This window comes from Mustela nivalis (genome assembly GCF_964662115.1).
Source record: "Mustela nivalis genome assembly, chromosome: 10".
Classification (NCBI taxonomy): Eukaryota; Metazoa; Chordata; class Mammalia; order Carnivora; family Mustelidae; genus Mustela; species Mustela nivalis.
Window position 1 is genome coordinate 110,013,109 of NC_139029.1, and position 18,206 is coordinate 110,031,314.

At 40.6% G+C, this 18,206-nt stretch overlaps 1 protein-coding gene across 6 annotated transcripts in view; it reads right to left on the reverse strand.

Moving 5' to 3' along the window:
* GABPB2 (GA binding protein transcription factor subunit beta 2) overlaps window positions 1-17,869 on the reverse strand; it is a 33,085-nt gene extending 15,216 nt beyond the window's left edge. For 3 of the 6 annotated variants that reach the window (XM_082685967.1, XM_082685966.1, XM_082685965.1), the window contains exons 1-5: window positions 17,490-17,869; window positions 10,872-11,011; window positions 8,791-8,958; window positions 8,057-8,251; window positions 6,079-6,217 (exon numbers count right to left, since the gene is read on the reverse strand). In XM_082685967.1, the coding sequence (XP_082542093.1) occupies window positions 6,079-6,217; window positions 8,057-8,251; window positions 8,791-8,958; window positions 10,872-10,979 (610 nt within the window). In that variant the 5' untranslated portion in view covers window positions 10,980-11,011; window positions 17,490-17,869. The remainder of the gene's footprint in view (window positions 1-6,078; window positions 6,218-8,056; window positions 8,252-8,790; window positions 8,959-10,871; window positions 11,012-17,489) is intronic. The other 3 variants (XM_082685970.1, XM_082685969.1, XM_082685968.1) reach the window with 1 other exon arrangement.
* Between the last annotated feature and the right edge of the window lie 337 nt (window positions 17,870-18,206).

Consider the following 18,206-nt stretch of genomic DNA (forward strand, 5'->3'; position numbering starts at 1 on the left):
GGGACCTGAGATCATGACCTGAGCCGAAGGCATCGGCTTAACCCACTGAGCCACCCAGGTGCCCCTATAAAATGAATTGTATTTCCCTATGTCTTTCATTATAATTTCAAAGATACTTTTGTGCCAGTTGTGAATTTATTCCAAATCCACCCTTCTTTGCCTTGCCTTGTCATACTGAAACCCTAACATGGACCCTAACAATATTTCTTGACAGTTAGCATGAAATTAAGTTTTGTCATACAAAATTCGTGGCTGCTCCTATATTGGTTATTCCTGTATTCTCTAGGGTTCTCCTCATAACTCCTAATAGTAGTTAATCCACTATTACTGGTAATTTTTCATGAATTGTACATGTAAGTTTAGATATTTTAGAAATCATACATATTATATATTACAATAAAATTATACAAATCACCATGTAGTTTTGTCGCCTGACTGGACTCTGACTAATAAACTTACCTTCTTTTTAAATGTATTCTTAATTTTTTAAAAAGATTCTATTTTTTTAAAAATATTTTATTTATTTATTTGACACACAGAGAGAGAAATCACAAGTAGGCAGAGAGAGAGGGGGAAGCAGGCTCTCTGCTGAGCAGAGAGCCTGATGCAGGACTCCATCCCAGGACCCTGAGATCATGACCAGAGCTGAAGGCAGAGGCTTAACCCACTGAACCACCCAGGTGCCCAAGATTCTATTTTTTTAAAGTAAGCTCTACACCCAATGTGGGGCTCAAACTCACAACCTGAATATTGAGAGTTGCACACTCCACTGACCGAGCCAGCCAGGAGTCCCTCAGTTTTTTTAAAGATTTACTTATTCATTTGAGAGAGAGCAAGCATGAACACCTACATGAAGGGCAGAGGGAGAAAGACAGTCTCAAGCAGATTCCACACTGAGCACAAGCCTGATGTGGGGCTCAATCCCACAATCCATGAGACTGAGCCAAAAGCAGGAGCTGGATGCTTAACCGACTGAGCCACCCAGGTGCCCCTTAATTTTTTTTAAAGATTTTATTTTTAAGGTTTTTATATTTAAGATATGTTTTCAAGATTATATTCTAATCTCTGTACCCAATGTGGGACTTGAATTTATAATCCCAGGATCAAGAGTCACATGTTCTACTGACTAAGCCAGCTAGGTGCCCCAATGTACTCTCAATTTTTGTTTTCCCACTATGCTTAAAGATTCTTTCCAGCCTTTCGTCTATCAAAAAGTCAGCTATCTGTAAAACACTTTAAAATACTTAAGGAAATTCCTTTTTAACACTCTTTATAATAAATACATCCACAGAGCAAAGAATCCTTTTCTGATATGATTAATGTAGGTAATTTAACTGCTTTATAAATTTAAATTTCAAAAAGCAGATTACTTACATAGTATTCCTAATAGCTATGAACTATCTTCTCTTAAGTTTATTATTCTTTTTTTAGTAATTTCTACACTCAATATGGGGCATGAACTCACAACTCTGATATCAAGAGTCACGTGCCCTACCATCTCAGCCAGCCAGGTGCCCCAGCTACAAATGATCTTAATCTAGCTTCCGGATGATGATGGTAGCAGTGGGGGATTACCATGGAGACAGTGATGATAACTCTGTTTTATTCTTTCATTCTCTCACATAATACTCAGGAAACCAAACAGTCTGAGTGGAACACAGTGCCTGTCCTCCAGAAAGGAACTTATGTCTATCCAACAACTTCACACAGAGCAAGATCCAACTATAGCCTATTCCCTAATGTTCCCACTAAATTCATGATTTTCCCACCACACAGCTTATTACACCAAACACTGGCATAAGAACTCACAAATGAAACAAACAAGGAACAAGCAATTTTTAAATATATTTGTATATATAGCCTTTGAGGAGGTTGGAATATATCTGACAGTAAGTCACTAGCAATCTAAAAACAAGGTTGCTATTATTTTACCATACTTAAAACACTCGCACACACCAGGGCTGTTGTAATTAAAGTTCAAGTAGGCCAGGTATCAGCTAAAGTAGAATAGCTGGGTAATGCTTCTTGAAAAGGCATTGTATACTTTTTAGCACATAATGATACCAAGCTAAGGCTGTTCTCCCTTTGATTCAGACATGATTCACTCAACTTCCCCTTAACAGCAAAAGGAAGAAAGAACATTTGTGGAAAATTGGATTTAATACCCTGATATACACAGTTGAAACTAAAAAGCAATGATCCAAATTACCTCCATAGACTTATCCCTATGAATTTTAGGAAAATTAGGTACTTTATTGCTAAACAATATTAATTTTTTCCTTCTTCTCAGTATAAGACCCAACATCAATCAAAGTAAAATGCACATGGATGGTGTTATTTTAAAATGGCATTATCAGGGATGACTCTATTATTTCTACATATAATATATATAATAGAGTATATACTCTATTATATACATATGTATATGCATATATATATATATATAATGTATCTATTCAGAATGTGGCTTAGAGAAACTCATCATATCAGGATTAAGGGGAGTGTGCTATGGTAGGATAGGCAATCTCAGTGAGTTGGTGAAAAACTAAGTAACTTGCCCAGGTCACATAGGTAGTAAATGTCAGAGGCCAGACTAGAATGCACTTCATTAGATTTCTCAAAGCCTGTACTCTTTATGAACCAATACAAAGCTATTTATATTTTACTTTGGAGTGCATCTTATGATCCTACAGAAATAGGAAATTCATCTTTGTAGATCCTACAGACATAGAAAATTCATCTTTGTAACTCTTTTCTTGCCCTGATTAATGTTTAATTTAGTCTGCCTTTCTGAACTGCTGCATTGTGATGATAGCACTGACGACCAGTGATATCTTTAGTCACAAATGGAAAACTGAAAGCAAACTTTATAATACAAATTTTGTTATCAAAAATATCCATCGGGGGTGCCTGAATGGCTCAGTGGGTTAAAGCCTCTGCCTTCAGCTCAGGTCATGATCCCAGGGTCCTGGGATCGAGCCCCTCATCAGGCTCTCTGCTAAGCAGGGAGCCAGCTTCCCTCTCTCTCTCTCTCTCTCTGCCTGCCTCTCTGCCTACTTGTGATCTCTGTTGTCAGATAAATAAATAAATAAAAATCTTAACAACAAAAAAAATATCCACCAGGGCGCCTGGGTGGCTCAGTGGGTTAAAGCCTCTGCTTTCGGCTCAGGTCATGACCCCAGGGTCTTGGGATTGAGCCCCGCATAAGGCTCTCTGCTTGGCAGGGAGCCTGCTTGCCCCTCTCACTCTTCTAGGCACTCTGCCTACTTGTGATTTCTGTCTGTCAAATAAATAAATAAAATCTAAAAAAAAAAAAAAATCCATCAAAATGATTATCATAGTATACTTAAAACTATTCCTGGATGGAGGCACCTGGATGACTTAGTCGGTTGAGTGTCTCCCTTCAGCTCAGGTCACGATTCCAGGGCCCTAGGATTGAGCTCCTCATTGGGCTCCCTGCTTGGCAGGGAGCCTGCCTCTCCCTCACCTTCTGCCATTCCCCCACCTTGTGTTCTCTGGCTCTCTCCGTCAATAAATAAAATCTTTTTAAAAAAATTACAAAAAATTGGGACGCCTGGGTGGCTCAGTTGGTTGAGCAGCTGCCTTCGGCTCAGGTGATGATCCCAGCGTCCTGGGATCGAGTCCCACATCGGGCTCCTTGCTCAGCAGGGAGCCGGCTTCTCCCTCTGCCTCTGCCTGCCATTCTGTCTGCCTGTGCTCGCTCTCTCCCCCCCCTTCTCTGATAAATAAATAAAATCTTTAAAAAAAAATTACAAAAAATATTACTGGATGATGGAGGGAAAAAAGAAGGGTGGCTCGGTTGGTTGTGCATCCAACTCTTGATTTCAGCTTAGGTCATGATCTCAGGGTGGTGAGATCAAGCCCCGTGTCTGGCTCTGCACTTGGCATGGAGCCTGCTTGGGATTTTCTCTCTCCCTCTGACCCTCTTTTCCTCCCCTTGCACACGCAACTGCACACATTCTCTCTCTCTCTCAAAAAAAAAAGAAAAAAAATTGGGTAACAGGGAAAAAAGCAAGCCACCCACCCTTCCACCATTCAGGAAAAGAAAATCCTTGAACCTAGTTGAATAATACAACCTGAATTTTTCTTATAACTTTTCTCCTTTCTTTTATCTGCATTAATTATCTCCCCTGAAGTGGGAGAGGCAGGTAGAATGGTTTCATGGGTAAGACAACACTGGAGAGATCAGCTCTATTATGTGATGGTTTAGCAATCTTAATTCATAGTGGCAACATACAGAAGAGAGAAACAAAAGGTTTGCCAAAAGGAACATGACAAATATGATATAGGCCCATGGGAACCAAGGCTACAAAGCTATATCCTAAATATCTTCAGCTTTGCTTATCATTTCAGATCTGGTCTGAAGAATTTCAATAGTTACATGACCAACTCTAGCTCCTTTTACATGTTTATGAACATATAACTATACTGGCTTCTAAAGAATTTTGGATCCTAAAGATACTTGTTCTAATCACTGTGGCATGTACTACAAGAAATCCAAAAGTCTGTGAATGTTCTGATTACATGTATATGTATATTTAACCTAATTTTTTTGAATTATCAAGCTGAAAGCAAAGCACAGTGATTTTTAAATGATAGTTGATGGCTTATAAAAATGAAGGTCACTACTGCCCCCTTGAGGGCATAACAGAATGAACTTTCATTAAGGAGTTATATTTACATTTAACCCTATTATTGAAGTCCTGCTATAAAATGGAAACACAAAGTTTCATAACCTCATAAAGTAGGTATTATTATATCCCAATTTTGTAGATAAGTAAAGAAGGCTTAGAGAAGTAAGAGTTTTCCAAGGTCAAGCATGTAGTCAATTAATAAATCAGTATTTGAATGCAGTTCTGAATGTAAAATTCTATGTATATTGTGTATGTTCTTTCTATTTAACCACACTGCCCCTCAATTATAACACCTCATTCAAGATCTTTCTTTGATATTGCACAAACCTTTTTTTTTTTTTTAAGATTTTGTTTATTTATTTGACAGAGAGAGAGAGAGTACGAGCACACACATGAGCAGGGGCAGGAGGAGAGGGAGAAGCAGGCTCCCTGCTGAGCAAAGCCTGATGCGGGACTTGATCCCAGAAACCCAGGATCATGACCTGAGCTGAAGGCGATGCTTAACCAACTGAGCCACCCAGGCATCCCGATATTATACAAACTTAACTAGAATACAGTGTCTTATTTTTAAGTGAAAGTCAGAAACAGAAAAAGAAACCGAGTCAGTAAGAAAATTGATGTAAATTAGGACACAAACTCCCTCATTGTAAAACAAATATTTGTGTTTTTTTAAAAGATTTTATTTATTTGACAGGGAGAGAGATCACAAGTAGGCAGAGAGGCAGGCAGAGAGAGAGGGGAAAGCAGGCACCCCGCTGAGCAGGGAGCCCACCATAGGGCTCAATCCCAGGACCCTGAGATTATGACCTGAACCAGAGACTTAACCCACTGAACCACCCAGGTGCCCCTAAAACAAATATTTGTAAAGAAATGTTGAAAATAGCTCAGTTTGCTCCTTTTTAGATAGATGTTTTTCTTAAAAACATACAAATCTCAAAATGAGCTTTTCTTTGCCATTTTGTTGTTTACTTATGTTTCCGAGAATAAATCAAAGCTCTTATACTTTATTCAAAAGATCACATGTATCTCTTTTATATCGGCACTCCAATATCCATTTACATTTATTCTGGTTTATTTGTCACTGTTTTAGATTATGAGTATTTAACTATTTTCTTTAGTGGTAACCATACTGAAGCACCCTTGTGTTTTCATTTTGCAGTCATATATAACCCTTCCACAGATCAATTTGTAGAATATTTTACTTTTAATACAGTAAGCACTGATGTGTAATCCCTGTGTATGATCTCCTCTTCCCCCAGGAAGAATAAATGCATTGGCTTTAAAATCTATTATAAATCTTCTATTTGGGGAATATTTTAATAAACGAGTAGGTATCAGATAGAGTATCAATTCATCTCATAGGAAAAACTGGGGTTCTGTTCATTTTAAGTCTAAAATAAATGCCACGTTATCAGATTATTACCTGAGGTTGTTTTGGTGTTGGTTGAAGAAACAAGGCTAGCGAGGTTGACAACTTCTCCAGATGTGAAGATGAATGGGGCAGCCACAGTCACGGGGTTGGCTCTCTCGGGATTAGCATTCACCTGATTCTGCATCGCTTCCTACCAAACAAGGCAGGATATTTCAAAGTCAGAACTTGTTAGCCTTAGTTATACAGTTACTGAACAGCCACTCCCACCCCAATGCTCTGTTGAGCAGAACTAGTGGTGGAACACAATGTCCCAGGATGCTCAGAGTTCTCATTAAGACTACTGTTTTTCTAGGGCGCCTGGGTGGCTCAGTGGGTTAAGCCTCTGTTCAGGTCATGGTCTCAGGGTCCTGGGATCTAACCCCACATTGGACTCTCTGCTCAGCGGGAAGCCTGCTTTCCCCTCTCTCTGCCTGCCTCTCTGCCTACTTGTGATCTCTCTGTCAAATACATAAATTAAAAATCTTAAAAAAAGGGGCGCCTGGGTGGCTCAGTGGGTTAAAGCCTCTGCCTTCGGCTCAGGTCATGATCCCAGGGTCCTGGGATCGAGCCCCACATCGGGCTCTCTGCTCAGCAAGGAGCCTGCTTCCTCCTCTCTCTCTCTCTGCCTGCCTCTCCGCCTACTCGTGATCTCTCTCTGTCAAATAAATAAATAAAATCTTAAAAAAAAAAAAAAATCTTAAAAAAAAAGAAAAAAGACTACTGATTTTCTTTTTTGTTTTATTTGATTGTTTGTTTTCCAGATCAGGGCGACAGAGATGTTAGGTTGCTTTCCCAAGTTTATTTCTAATTTAAAGAAAAAAGTATTATCATTTCCAAAAAAGTGTATCATTTGCAAAAACTTCTAGACAATTCACTTAACCTGTCTGGAACTTGTTTTTTTCTTATTTGGAAAATGGGGGGGGGGGGAGCCTAAGAAGTAATTTCCAGCATGAACATTCTATCAATTATATACAGGTCAATGTGCTAGCCGAAGATCCCTGCAGCAAATCTGCAGAGAACAATATTCTCCAGAGTTTTGTCCAACTACTTGTTCCATTTTGCCATTGAAGAAATTCCTAAGAGAATATATAACAAGCAAATAAATGAGTGCCAGATTTTAAAGTCTAGTTCCATATGCTGCATTTTGCTTCCAGGGCTCTCTGTACAATTTAGGTGTAAAGATACTTATTTTTATTTTCTGACTTTCAGAAGCAGTTTTCTACAAACATGATATCTACTTATGAAGTCCAATTACAAAAGAGCTCTAATTAAGGAAATTGAAAGCTAAAGAGGACAACTGGTCTATGGAGAACCATCAGTCAGAAAAAAAGGAATAAACAAACAAACTCCTGAAAATGCAGCAGAAATGGATACCCATTTTTTACATATAATTATCCCTTTGATTAAGAGCCTCAGTTGAAACAGATTATCCATGTACTGGTTACTGTTTTTTGGTTTTTTAAAAAAAATATTTTATTTATTTATTCGACACAGAGAGAGCGCGTGCATAAGCAGGGGGAACAGCAGAAGGAGAAAGGAGAAAGCAGGCTCTTCGAAGACCCTGGGATCATGACCTGAGCCCAAGGCAAATGCCAATCATCTGAGCCACCCAGGCACCCCTGGAGTGCTTTAAAAAAAAAAAAAATTATTTATTTGACAGAGAGAGAGTACAAACAGGGGGAGTGGCAGGCAGAGGGAGCAACAGGCTCCCAGCTGAGCAAGGAGCCCAATGTGGGACTTGATCCCAGCACCCTGGGATCATGACCTGAGCCCAAGGCAAATGCTTACCTGATTGAGCCACCCAGGCACCCTAGAATGCTATTTTTTTTTAAAGATACCAATGACACTGAGTCACAAGATTGAGACATATCAGAAGTTTAGAAGTACTACCTTGATAAACGGAACAAATTTAATTTTGATTCAGATCCTATAAAAAAAAATTTCTCAACTTCAATTGAAATGTATTCTGGGGGTATAAAATGAAACAGACCTGAAGGATGACCAGAATTTCAGCATTCTTTTTCTCCAGGGCTATGTCAAAGGCAGATTTATCAAACTTGCTGAAAGCATGGACATCAGCTCCATATTTGATAAGTAGCTCTACAACATCTCGATGGTGGTGTTCTGTAGCCCAATGTAAAGCTGTCATCTTCAGCATGTCCTTGGCATTCACATCTGCACCATTCTATCACAGAGATGTTAATTTTTTTCAAAGAGACACTGGTTATAGTAGCACAGGTGCAAGATCCCATCAGCCAAATAAAAAGAATTTCAATGGAGATTACACATATTCAAATTTAGATCACATAGAAATATCAAATGGAAAAACATTCTTCAAATTCTCCTGAATGATGACAGACATAATATCTTCAATGAGTGGGTCTTTTAAGGACAACTGGGAAATTACAACAGATGGGAAAGGAAGGGGAAAAGAACAGATTTTTGCTGCATTTATTAACAGAGAGCTGAGAGCCTACAAAAATAGGCTTAAGTACAGAAAACACCTGCAGAAAGAGAATGAAGAAAAATCAATAAAGTCTGCTTAGCTGGTAAAAGATTAGAAAACAAAATCCTTATAGCCATGATGTCTCTTAAAAGATACACAAATCTATGCTATGAACTGTCCTAAACTTAATCTTTCCCAGCCTAGTTTCCTACCACCCGTTTAAGTAAGAAAATAGGGAGGTGAGTGTCTTTTTTACAATACAGATCTGCCACTATTACCCTAACAAGCAGTTCCACGATGTGTGCATGTCCATCAGCTGCAGCCATGTGCAAAGGGGTCCTGTCCACTTTGGTCCGGGCATCCCTGCTAACGCCTGCTCGAAGGAGCACTTCTGCTGTGGAATAATGACCATACTGGGCTGCAAGGTGGAGGGGTGATGTTCCAAGCTGCGGGAAAATAATACTCATTGAATATCAACTGTGTGCAGAGTCCTAAATCATTGCCGGAGGGACACAAATGAACAAGAGGTACAGTCTATGGTTCTTGTCCTTGAAGTGACAATCTGGTTGTGCAACAGGCATAAAGAATATTAATTAAGGCAAATAAATATACCACCAATTACATGAGTGCTAAGTATAATGGATTTAAGTCAGATGGAAAGATTCCATATATATCAGGAAAGATTCTCTAAAGGACATGATGTTAAAGCAAAGCTTAGAAGAAGGTTAAAAAAAATGGATAAACAAGAATATTCTGCATTGAGTAGTGGAAAGGGGTAGGTGGGTTCAAAACAATTCTTAGGAAAACGGCAGAGACTAGAAAGTCACTGAGATTTGGTGTGCAAATTTAACTGACTGAACAGAAGTCTGTTGACACAGTAAAGCAAAGCAAAAAGACTGGAGAGATGAAGAGGCAATAAAATTTTAGCAATGGCGTGTCAATAGCAATAAGAAGCCTGGATTGTCTCAAAGTAAATCTGTAAGAATTCTCTATCTTTGGCCACTTACCCAGAGATTTATTCCTTTCTTTGTGTTAGGTCCTTTATTTTAAGCCTATGCTGTTTATTTTTTGCATTCCATATATGTTCAGCCTCTCTGTCTGACTGACTTTAATTCACATTGCACTTTTCAGGTCTATTAATAGAAATGCTAATCTCATAGGTTTCCTTTTCTTCCTTTTTGTGAAGTGCTAAGTACCTGCTGGCCTCTAAAGTTATGAATTAATCACCCCAGGATAGAGGACACCAGCTCATTGAATTGTTAAAATTAGGCAATGCTAACTGACTGGCTCAGTCAGTAGAGCACATGACTCTTGATCTCAGGGTTGTGAATCTGAGCCCCACAATGGGTGTAGAGATTACTTAAAAATAAAGTCTTTGAGGGGCACCTGGGTGGCTCAGTGGGTTAAGCCTCTGCCTTCAGCCCAGGTCATGATCTCAGGGTCCTGGGATCGAGTCCCAGAGCCCCACATTGGGCTCTCTTCTAGGGGAGCCTGCTTTCCCTACCCCCTCTATGCCTGCCTCTCTGCCTGCTTGTGATCTCTCTCTCTCTGTCAAATAAATAAATAATATCTTTAAAAATAATAATAAAATTTAAAAATAAAATCTTTGAAAAAAAAAAGGAAAACAATGGTAAGGCACGCATTAGGAATAATTAAAAGAGTTTACCAGTCTGTGGTGCAGAGATTACTTAAAAAAATAAAAATAATTAAATTAGGCAACCCTTTTAAAATCTATCTCTTCAAGATGGCTGCCTGGGCTCGTGAAATTATACCTTCCTCTTAATGTTTTTTTAGCAGTGGTAAAAAGGAAACAAAATGGCTAGACTATTTCTGATTAACCAGGACACTTTAGAGAAAAGGAAACACGTAATTCATTTAGTTTAGAAATGCACTCTTATTATACTGACTTTGTTTAATTTCTAGCTAATTACAGAAACCTAGAACCTAAGTACATTCCAGGGAGAATTAAACCTTCAGAAAATACTCTAAAAAGCATTATAGAAAATCACAAGTTTGTAATACCTTACAATTACTACCTATATATCCACAGGAGACGCCTGCAATTTAGGAAACTAGAAGACGACTATATATTTAGATGAAACAAAGAAAATAAAACTCTTATAGGGAGAGTGAGGCAGAAAGGGAATGAAGAAAAATCAATAAAGTCTGTTTAGCCTTTAAGGAAAAGGTTGGAGGGATGCCTGGCTGGTTTAGTCAGTAGAGTGTGCAACTCTTGATCTCAGGGTTGTAAGTTCAAGCCCCACACTGGGTGTAGAGATTACTTAAAAATAAAATCTTTGGGAAAAAAAAAGGAAGAAATTGATAACAGTACACATTGGGAATAGTTAAAAGAACTTACCCAGTCTGTGGTGAATGGGGCGCCATTTGCCATCAATGTTCTCACTTCATCATCTTGGCCTTTTCTTGCTGCTTCTAGCAACCTCTTCCCCAAATCCACCAAAGACATCTTTATGCATAGGAACAAATGTTTTCGGGAAGCTGTAACTCAAACATAAGGAAAGCTGCCTGTAAATGTTTTTAGAAGACCTCTTGTACTTAAACATATGCAAGACACTTTTCAAGCTGACTATCCAGTAAGGCATTTCCTTTCTACCTCACCTAACACAATCAGATACTTGGCAAAGTTTCAGGCCCTAAATAGGTCTTTAATGTTCAATATTCAGAAAAATACTTTGGAAATCTGTGCAACACATTACCACCTCTCTAGCTTAAGGAAGCAATAAAACAGCATTTCATCCCTTTGAAACAACTGTGAGTAGAAATGTTACGGCACATGAAAGAATGATGAACAAACACCGAGGCTATGCAGACTCGGATATGGCAGATACTTATAAAAAAAATGAACAGAGTGAGCTGCCATTTCAAGGAAAACAACTGACAGTGTTTACTAACAATTATTAATTTTAATTTTTATAATTTGAGTTTTCAAGCAAAAGTAGAATTTTGGGAAACTTAAATCTACCACTATGACTTGACAGCTTACTACAGACTTTTCTGATGAAATTAGTGGTAATACTAATGAATATGATTTTTAAATATTGTATAATAAAATGCATCAACATTTGGATTGCCTGCATAATTTGCTTAACCAATATTTTTCAAATGATCAATGCATGTTATAAAATCATGTGTAAGTACAAACGAAGTGAAAGATCAGGGTGTTTTAAGGTAACAGAGTGTAATAATTTCATTGATATGGTTTCAGATTCCTCACTGCAACTTTCCTTTTCAAGAAATTGCCACTTTTGGGGCGCCTGGGTGGCTCAGTGAGTTAAGTCTGCCTTCAGCTCAGGTCATGATCTCAGGGTCCTGGGTCAAGCCCCGAGGGCTCTCTGCTCAGCAAGGAGGCTGCTTTCCCCTCTCTCTCTGCCTGTCTCTCTGCCTACTTGTGATCTGTCAAATAAATAAATAAAATCTTTTTTTTTTTTTAAAGATTTTATTTATCAGAGAGAGAGAGGGAGAGAGCGAGCACAGGCAGACTGAGAATGGCAGGCAGAGGCAGAGGGAGAAGCAGGCTCCCCGCCGAGCAAGGAGCCCGATGTGGGACTCGATCCCAGGATGCTGGGATCATGACCTGAGCCGAAGGCAGGTCATAAAATAAAATCTTAAAAAATTAAGAAACAAAGAAGCAAGAAAACAAACAAACTGCCACTTTGGGGCGCTTGGGTGGCTCAGTCGTTAAGTGTCTGCCTTCAGCTTAGGTAGTGATCCCAGGGTTCTGGGATTAAGCCCCGCACCGGGCTCCTTGCTCCATGAGAAGCCTGCTTCTCCTTCTCCCACTCCCCCTGCTTGTATTTCCTCTCTCACTATGTCTCTCTCTCTGTCAAATAAATAAATAAATAAATAAACTGCCACTTTGTCCAGTGTTTGTGTAGCACCAAAGAACACCCATAATTACCTGAAAAAGCCATTTAACTTACTCCTCCTTTCTCCAAGTACATATTGCAACAGATTAAATGAAATAGTAAATATGAGAATGCAGCTGTTTTCTATTAAGCTAGAAGTTGGAGATTTGCAAAAATAATAAACAATGCTATTCCTCTTATTATTTAACTTGGAAGATGTATTTTTCATAAAAATGTGTTATTTAGGGATGCCTGGGTGGCTTAGTAGGTTAAGTGACTACTTTTGGCTCAGGTCATGATCCCAGGGTCCTGGGATAGAGTCCCACATTGGACTCCTTGTTCAGTGGGGAGCCTGCTTCTTCCTCTGCCAGCCACTCCCTCTGCTTGTGCTCTCTCTCGTTCTGACAAATAAATTTAAAAAAATATGTTATTTAGGGGCACCTGGGTGGCTCAGTGGGTTGAGCCTCTGCCTTCAGCTCAGGTCATGGTCTCAGGGTCCTGGGATCGAGCCCCACATTGGGCTTTCTGCTCATCAGGGAGCCCTTCCTGTCCCCCTTCCTCTCTGCCAGCCTCTCTGTCTACTTGTGATCTCTCTGTCAAATAAATAAATAAAATCTTTAAAAAACATGTGTTATTTATGTTAACAGGTACAGGATTTACAATTGTATTTTAACTAATAAGCATTTAAAAATTAATTTCTAAAACAGTAAGTCCCAACAGATATAACACATTGGAATCCTCAATAATTTTTAGAAATATAAATGAGTCCTGGGGCACCTGGGTGGCTCAGTTATTAGGCACTTGCCTTTGGCTCAGGTCAGGATCCCAGGGTCCTGGGATCCAGCCCCGCACTGGGTTCCCAGCTCAGTGGAAAGCCTGTTTCTCCCTCTCCCACTCTCCCTGCTTGTGTTCCCTCTCTTGCTGTCTCTCTCTCATAAAAAAAAAAAAAAAAAAATCTTATAATATATATATACACATATACATATAAATGTGTGTATATAGATAGACAGATAGATACACACACACACATACTGAAACCACAAAATTTGAGAATCACTGGCTTAGGCAAATCATTCAGGTACTATGGGATTTAATTTTCCAGTCTATATCATTGAGCATTGTCCTCAAACATGGGTGTCTGGGAGAACACCAAGAGCTTGTTCAAAATGAGTATACGTCAGGCTCCAGTCCAGACCCTTTGAATAAGTATGTTCAAGAGAAGAGGATGGACTTTAATAGTATGAACCTCTATGTCACGCTTTACAACTCAAGAAAATGCTGGAGAAAAAAATGATGGCAAAGCCTTATTACAGAAAACCGACACTTTGCATTTCTCCATGATTGCCTTCCTTTTAAAATATCAAATTAAAATTTCAATCTAGTTTTTTTTTTTTTTTTTTTTTTTTTTTTTTTTTTACTAACAGTTAAAAACAAGAGCAAAGGGTGCCTGGCAGTTGGTTGAGTGACTGCCTTTGGCTCAGGTCATGATCCTGGAGTCCCGGGATTGAGTCCCACATCAGGTTCCTAGCCATGGGGAGCCTGCTTCTCCCTCTGACCTTCTCCCATCTCATGATCTCTCTTACTGTCTCTCAAATAAATAAATAAAATCTTAAAAAAAAAAAGAGCAAATTTTTTGGTGGTTTATTAGTCATAAATGGCTCCCTCACATTTTCTCAGATTACACTATATATAAAAGTTGTATCAGCAAGTCTCAAACACTTTCAACATAACTGATCACAAAGGGGAAGAATTCCCTACAAAGGAATGTTTAGAAATGCTGGCAAAAAGCAGAAGTATTCTAATAGTGAAATTTCAGCTATTCTCTATGGTAAAAAAATAGTCAGTTGAAGGTTGAGGTATCTGCTTAAGGAGAAATCTGGTTTGCTTCACATTCTGGGGAAGCTGATACATCCAGAAAACAGATCCTTCATTTTTTTGTTTTTAACTTTTTTTGGACTTTGTTTATTTATTTTAAAGATTTTATTTATTTATTTGACAGACAGAGATCACAAGTAGGCAGAGAGAGAGGAGGAAGCAGATCCCCCGAGGAGCAGAGAGCCTGATGTGGGGATCGATCCCAGGACCCTGGGATCATGACCTGAGCCCAAGGCAGAGGCTTTAACCCACTGAGCCACTCAGGCACCCAAAACAGAGCCTTTAAATAAGTTTATTTTATCCCATGGCAACTGTTGTCTTCAGCACCTGAACTCTTGCCAGGTACTTCTTTAAGAAAAAACAATATTTTATTTATTTATTTGACAGAGAGAGACACAGTGAGAGAGGGAACACAAAAAGGGGGAGTGGGGGAAGCAGGCTTCCCGCCAAGCAGGGAGCCCAATGCGGTCCTCAATCCCAGAATTCTGGGATCATGATTTGAGCCAAAGGTAGACACTTAAGACTGAGTCACCCAAGTATTTCTGAGGTCAATTTGTCTCACCATAGTCTGCCTTCAAACATACATTAATTGTATCACTATTTATTTATTTATTTATTTAAGAGAGAGCTTGAGTGCATGAGCAGGGGAGGGGAGGTGCAGAGAGAGAGAGAAAGAATCTTTTTTTTTTTTTTTTTTAATTTTATTTATTTGTCAGAGTGAGAGAGGGAGAGAGAGCGAACACAGGCAGACAGAATGGCAGGCAGAGGCAGAGGGAGAAGCAGGCTCCCTGCCGAGCAAGGATCCCAGGATGCTGGAATCATGACCTGAGCCAAAGGCAGCTGCTTAACCAACTGAGCCACCCAGGTGTCCTGAGAGAGCGGAATAATTTTTTTTTTCTTTTTTTTTTTGAGCGGAAGAATCTTAATCAGGCTTTGTGCTCAGTATAGAGATTGAGGCTGGGTCAATTGCACAACCCGGAGATCATGACTTAAGCCAAAATCAAGAGTCAGATGTTTAACCAACTGAGCCACCCAGGAATCCCACTTATCTTTTTTTTTTTTTTTTTTTTTTAAAGATTCTATTTATTTGAGAGAGAGAGAGAGAGACAGCAAGTGTGGGGTGGGGCAGAGGAAGAGGGACAGATACACTCCGCACTGAGTGTGGAGCCTGACACTGTGCTTGATCCCATGACCCCAAGATCATGACCTGAGACAAAATCAAGGGTCTGATGCTCAACCCACTAAACCACCCAGGCGCCCCCACTTTTAACCATATTTGTGAGCCCATGTATCAGTATCATTAAATGGCAGCTGACCCAGATTTGTAACCCCATTCTTTAAATAGGCCATGAAAAGTCTTATTTCTTACTATACAAAGATACAGTTAAACTCTGGGATTAGAAAATAAGCAGGGTGAGGGGTGCCTGGGTGGCTCAGCGGGTTAAATCCTCTGCCTTGGGCTCAGGTCATGATCCCAGGGTCCTGGGATCAAGCCCTGCATTGCATTGGGCTCGCAGGGAGCCTGCTTCCTCCCCTCCTCTCTCTCTGCCTGCCTCTCTGCCTACTTGTGATCTCTCTCTCTCTCTGTCAAATAAATAAAATCTTTAAAAAAGAAAGAAAGAAAGAAAAGGAAAGAAAAGAAAAGAAGCAGGGTTTTGTATTTATCAACTGATATAAAAGAGGTCTCCTAGAATTGTGTTCAAGGCTCTTTTCTCCTCTACCCTGACTCTTTTGAGTTTACCTGAAGCATCTCTCCAAAGTAAAAGCAAAATGTATTTTTAAAATAACAGCATTTGGGGGAGGGGGTATTATGTGCCATTCTCCCATAGCCTACCTAAACACTGACAATATACACCAGAAAAGAGATGAAGGACAGTCTAGGCACCTTAATTATTGATTATTAAAAACACGGGGAAAACATTCTCCCTTACTGGATGTACCTCTACTTTCCCTATACATAAGGTGAAAAGACAAAATCTGATTCAACTTGTCTCTTAGGATTTTGGAGATTAATAAAGTAACAAAGCACCCACTCCCCTTCCCAAACAAACATACTAGAACTCTGAATAACTGTGTCTTAATAACTAATGAAGTGCTTGAGCTCTCGACAACAAAGTATTCTATTATCACAGAGTAATTACACTTGTTGATGTAAGAATTTGGGTGGGGCAGTTATGTTTCACAGTTTCAAAGCGTGTGTGAAAATAGATGCTTAAGAGCATCTCAACTGGACTGGGTGGGTCAAATGGCACGATGAAGATGTGGTCCCGACAGCCAAAAATGTTAAAATTGCTGGGGGTAAGCCACGGAATGTCTTTTTCTACATATGTTTAAGAGAAAGAAGTACTTTGGGGAAGAGAGAAAAGAATGGGATAATCTTGGGCGCCTGGGTGGCTCAGTGGGTTAAGCCGCTGCCTTCAGCTTAGGTCATGATCTCAGGGTTCTAGGATCGAGGCCCGCATCGGGCTCTCTGCTCAGCAGGGAGCCTGCTTCTCTCTCTCTCTCTCTCTGCCTGCTTGTGATCTCTCTCTGTCAAATAAATAAATAAAATCTTTAAAAAAAAAAAAAAAAGAATGGGATAATCTCTGCTGGCTCGAGGAAATCTGTGAGGACAGGTGAAACCTAACGAGAAGGAGAAATGGAATTGAAGAGTCCATGTTCTGACGACTCCCCCCCCCCCCACCATGTTTCTATTGCATACGTCTCCACCAGCCGCCAGCTGTACAAACAACTGTGCATCAACTGGGGGCGGAGCCCGTACTACTCTTGCTCCGATTACCGAGCTCACTCAAAATCTTTAGGCTACTACTGAGGTCAGAGAATTGAGAGTCCCCGTTTTTTCCTTCATTACAAATCCTCCAGTTCCAAACAGCAACGTTGTCTTTCTGGAAGAGTCAACGGCGGCAAAGAGCCAAGGCCGCAGCCCCCAGCCCGGACTCCGGGCTGCCCCCTGGCGGTCACCTCCATGGCCTTCGCTTCCCTGGGTCCAGCTCCCCAGTCCCAGGTCTTACACCCACCCCCTTCTTCACCTCCCAGTCCCCTCCCCTTCCTCCCAGCAACATCCCCTTCCTCTTCATCCCCCCCTCCCCGAGCTGCCCCCGCTCCCGTGAGGGGCGCCGCTCTGTCTGCACCCAGAAGTCTGGGGCTGGGCTGGGAATAGTTGCAACTTCTCACAGCAGTCTCCATTCCAGCCCCGAGGCACCCCAGAGTCCAGACGTCGTCTTCTTCCCCCTCACCTCCTCGTCCGGGACGCTGCCGGCCGCGCTTTCACCGAGCCCGCCAGTTTGGTCCCGTTTCTTTCTCTAGTTAACACTCCCTGTCACTGACGGTTACTTTTTGGCCTTTTCATATATGCATATTTTGGGGGCCTTTAACCCCCCCTCGTGGAGAAATGGAGGCAACAAAATGGCGGACCCGGAAGTGAAGACTAAGCGAATACAATCTTTGGCGGAGGGATCTATGAAGAGAAAATGATCAGAAAAGCCAAATTTACATTCGAACCGAAGAGCAATGCAACTCGAGGATCATAGTCTATCCATCGAAGGGTTTCTGAGGTGGAAAAGGGTGTATCCGAGATAACCCAGGCAGGACTATTTAACGAGGCGGAGGATTGTTGATTACGTGTCTTACGTGTCGTATAGTTCCGGTAGGGGACGGACCTGATGGTTCCTTTTGGCGCCAAGAACCGGGGGACGTGTCGATGATGGTTCGGGGCCAGTGTGGGTCCCCAGCTTTTTTGGTACCCTGACTGGGGGCCCCTAAGGTTGACGGGAAAACCTTGTTTCCCTGTTTCAGCCTCAGGTGAAGCACTTGGGACGTCCCCGGCTTTGCGCGCGAATTGAACGCTAGTACCCTGACGGTCCTATTTCCAAATTTACAGCATGAATATAGGGAGCCCCGAACTAATCTGTCTCCTCAGAGCAGTGGACCAGATAATGGATTCATTTCTTTTT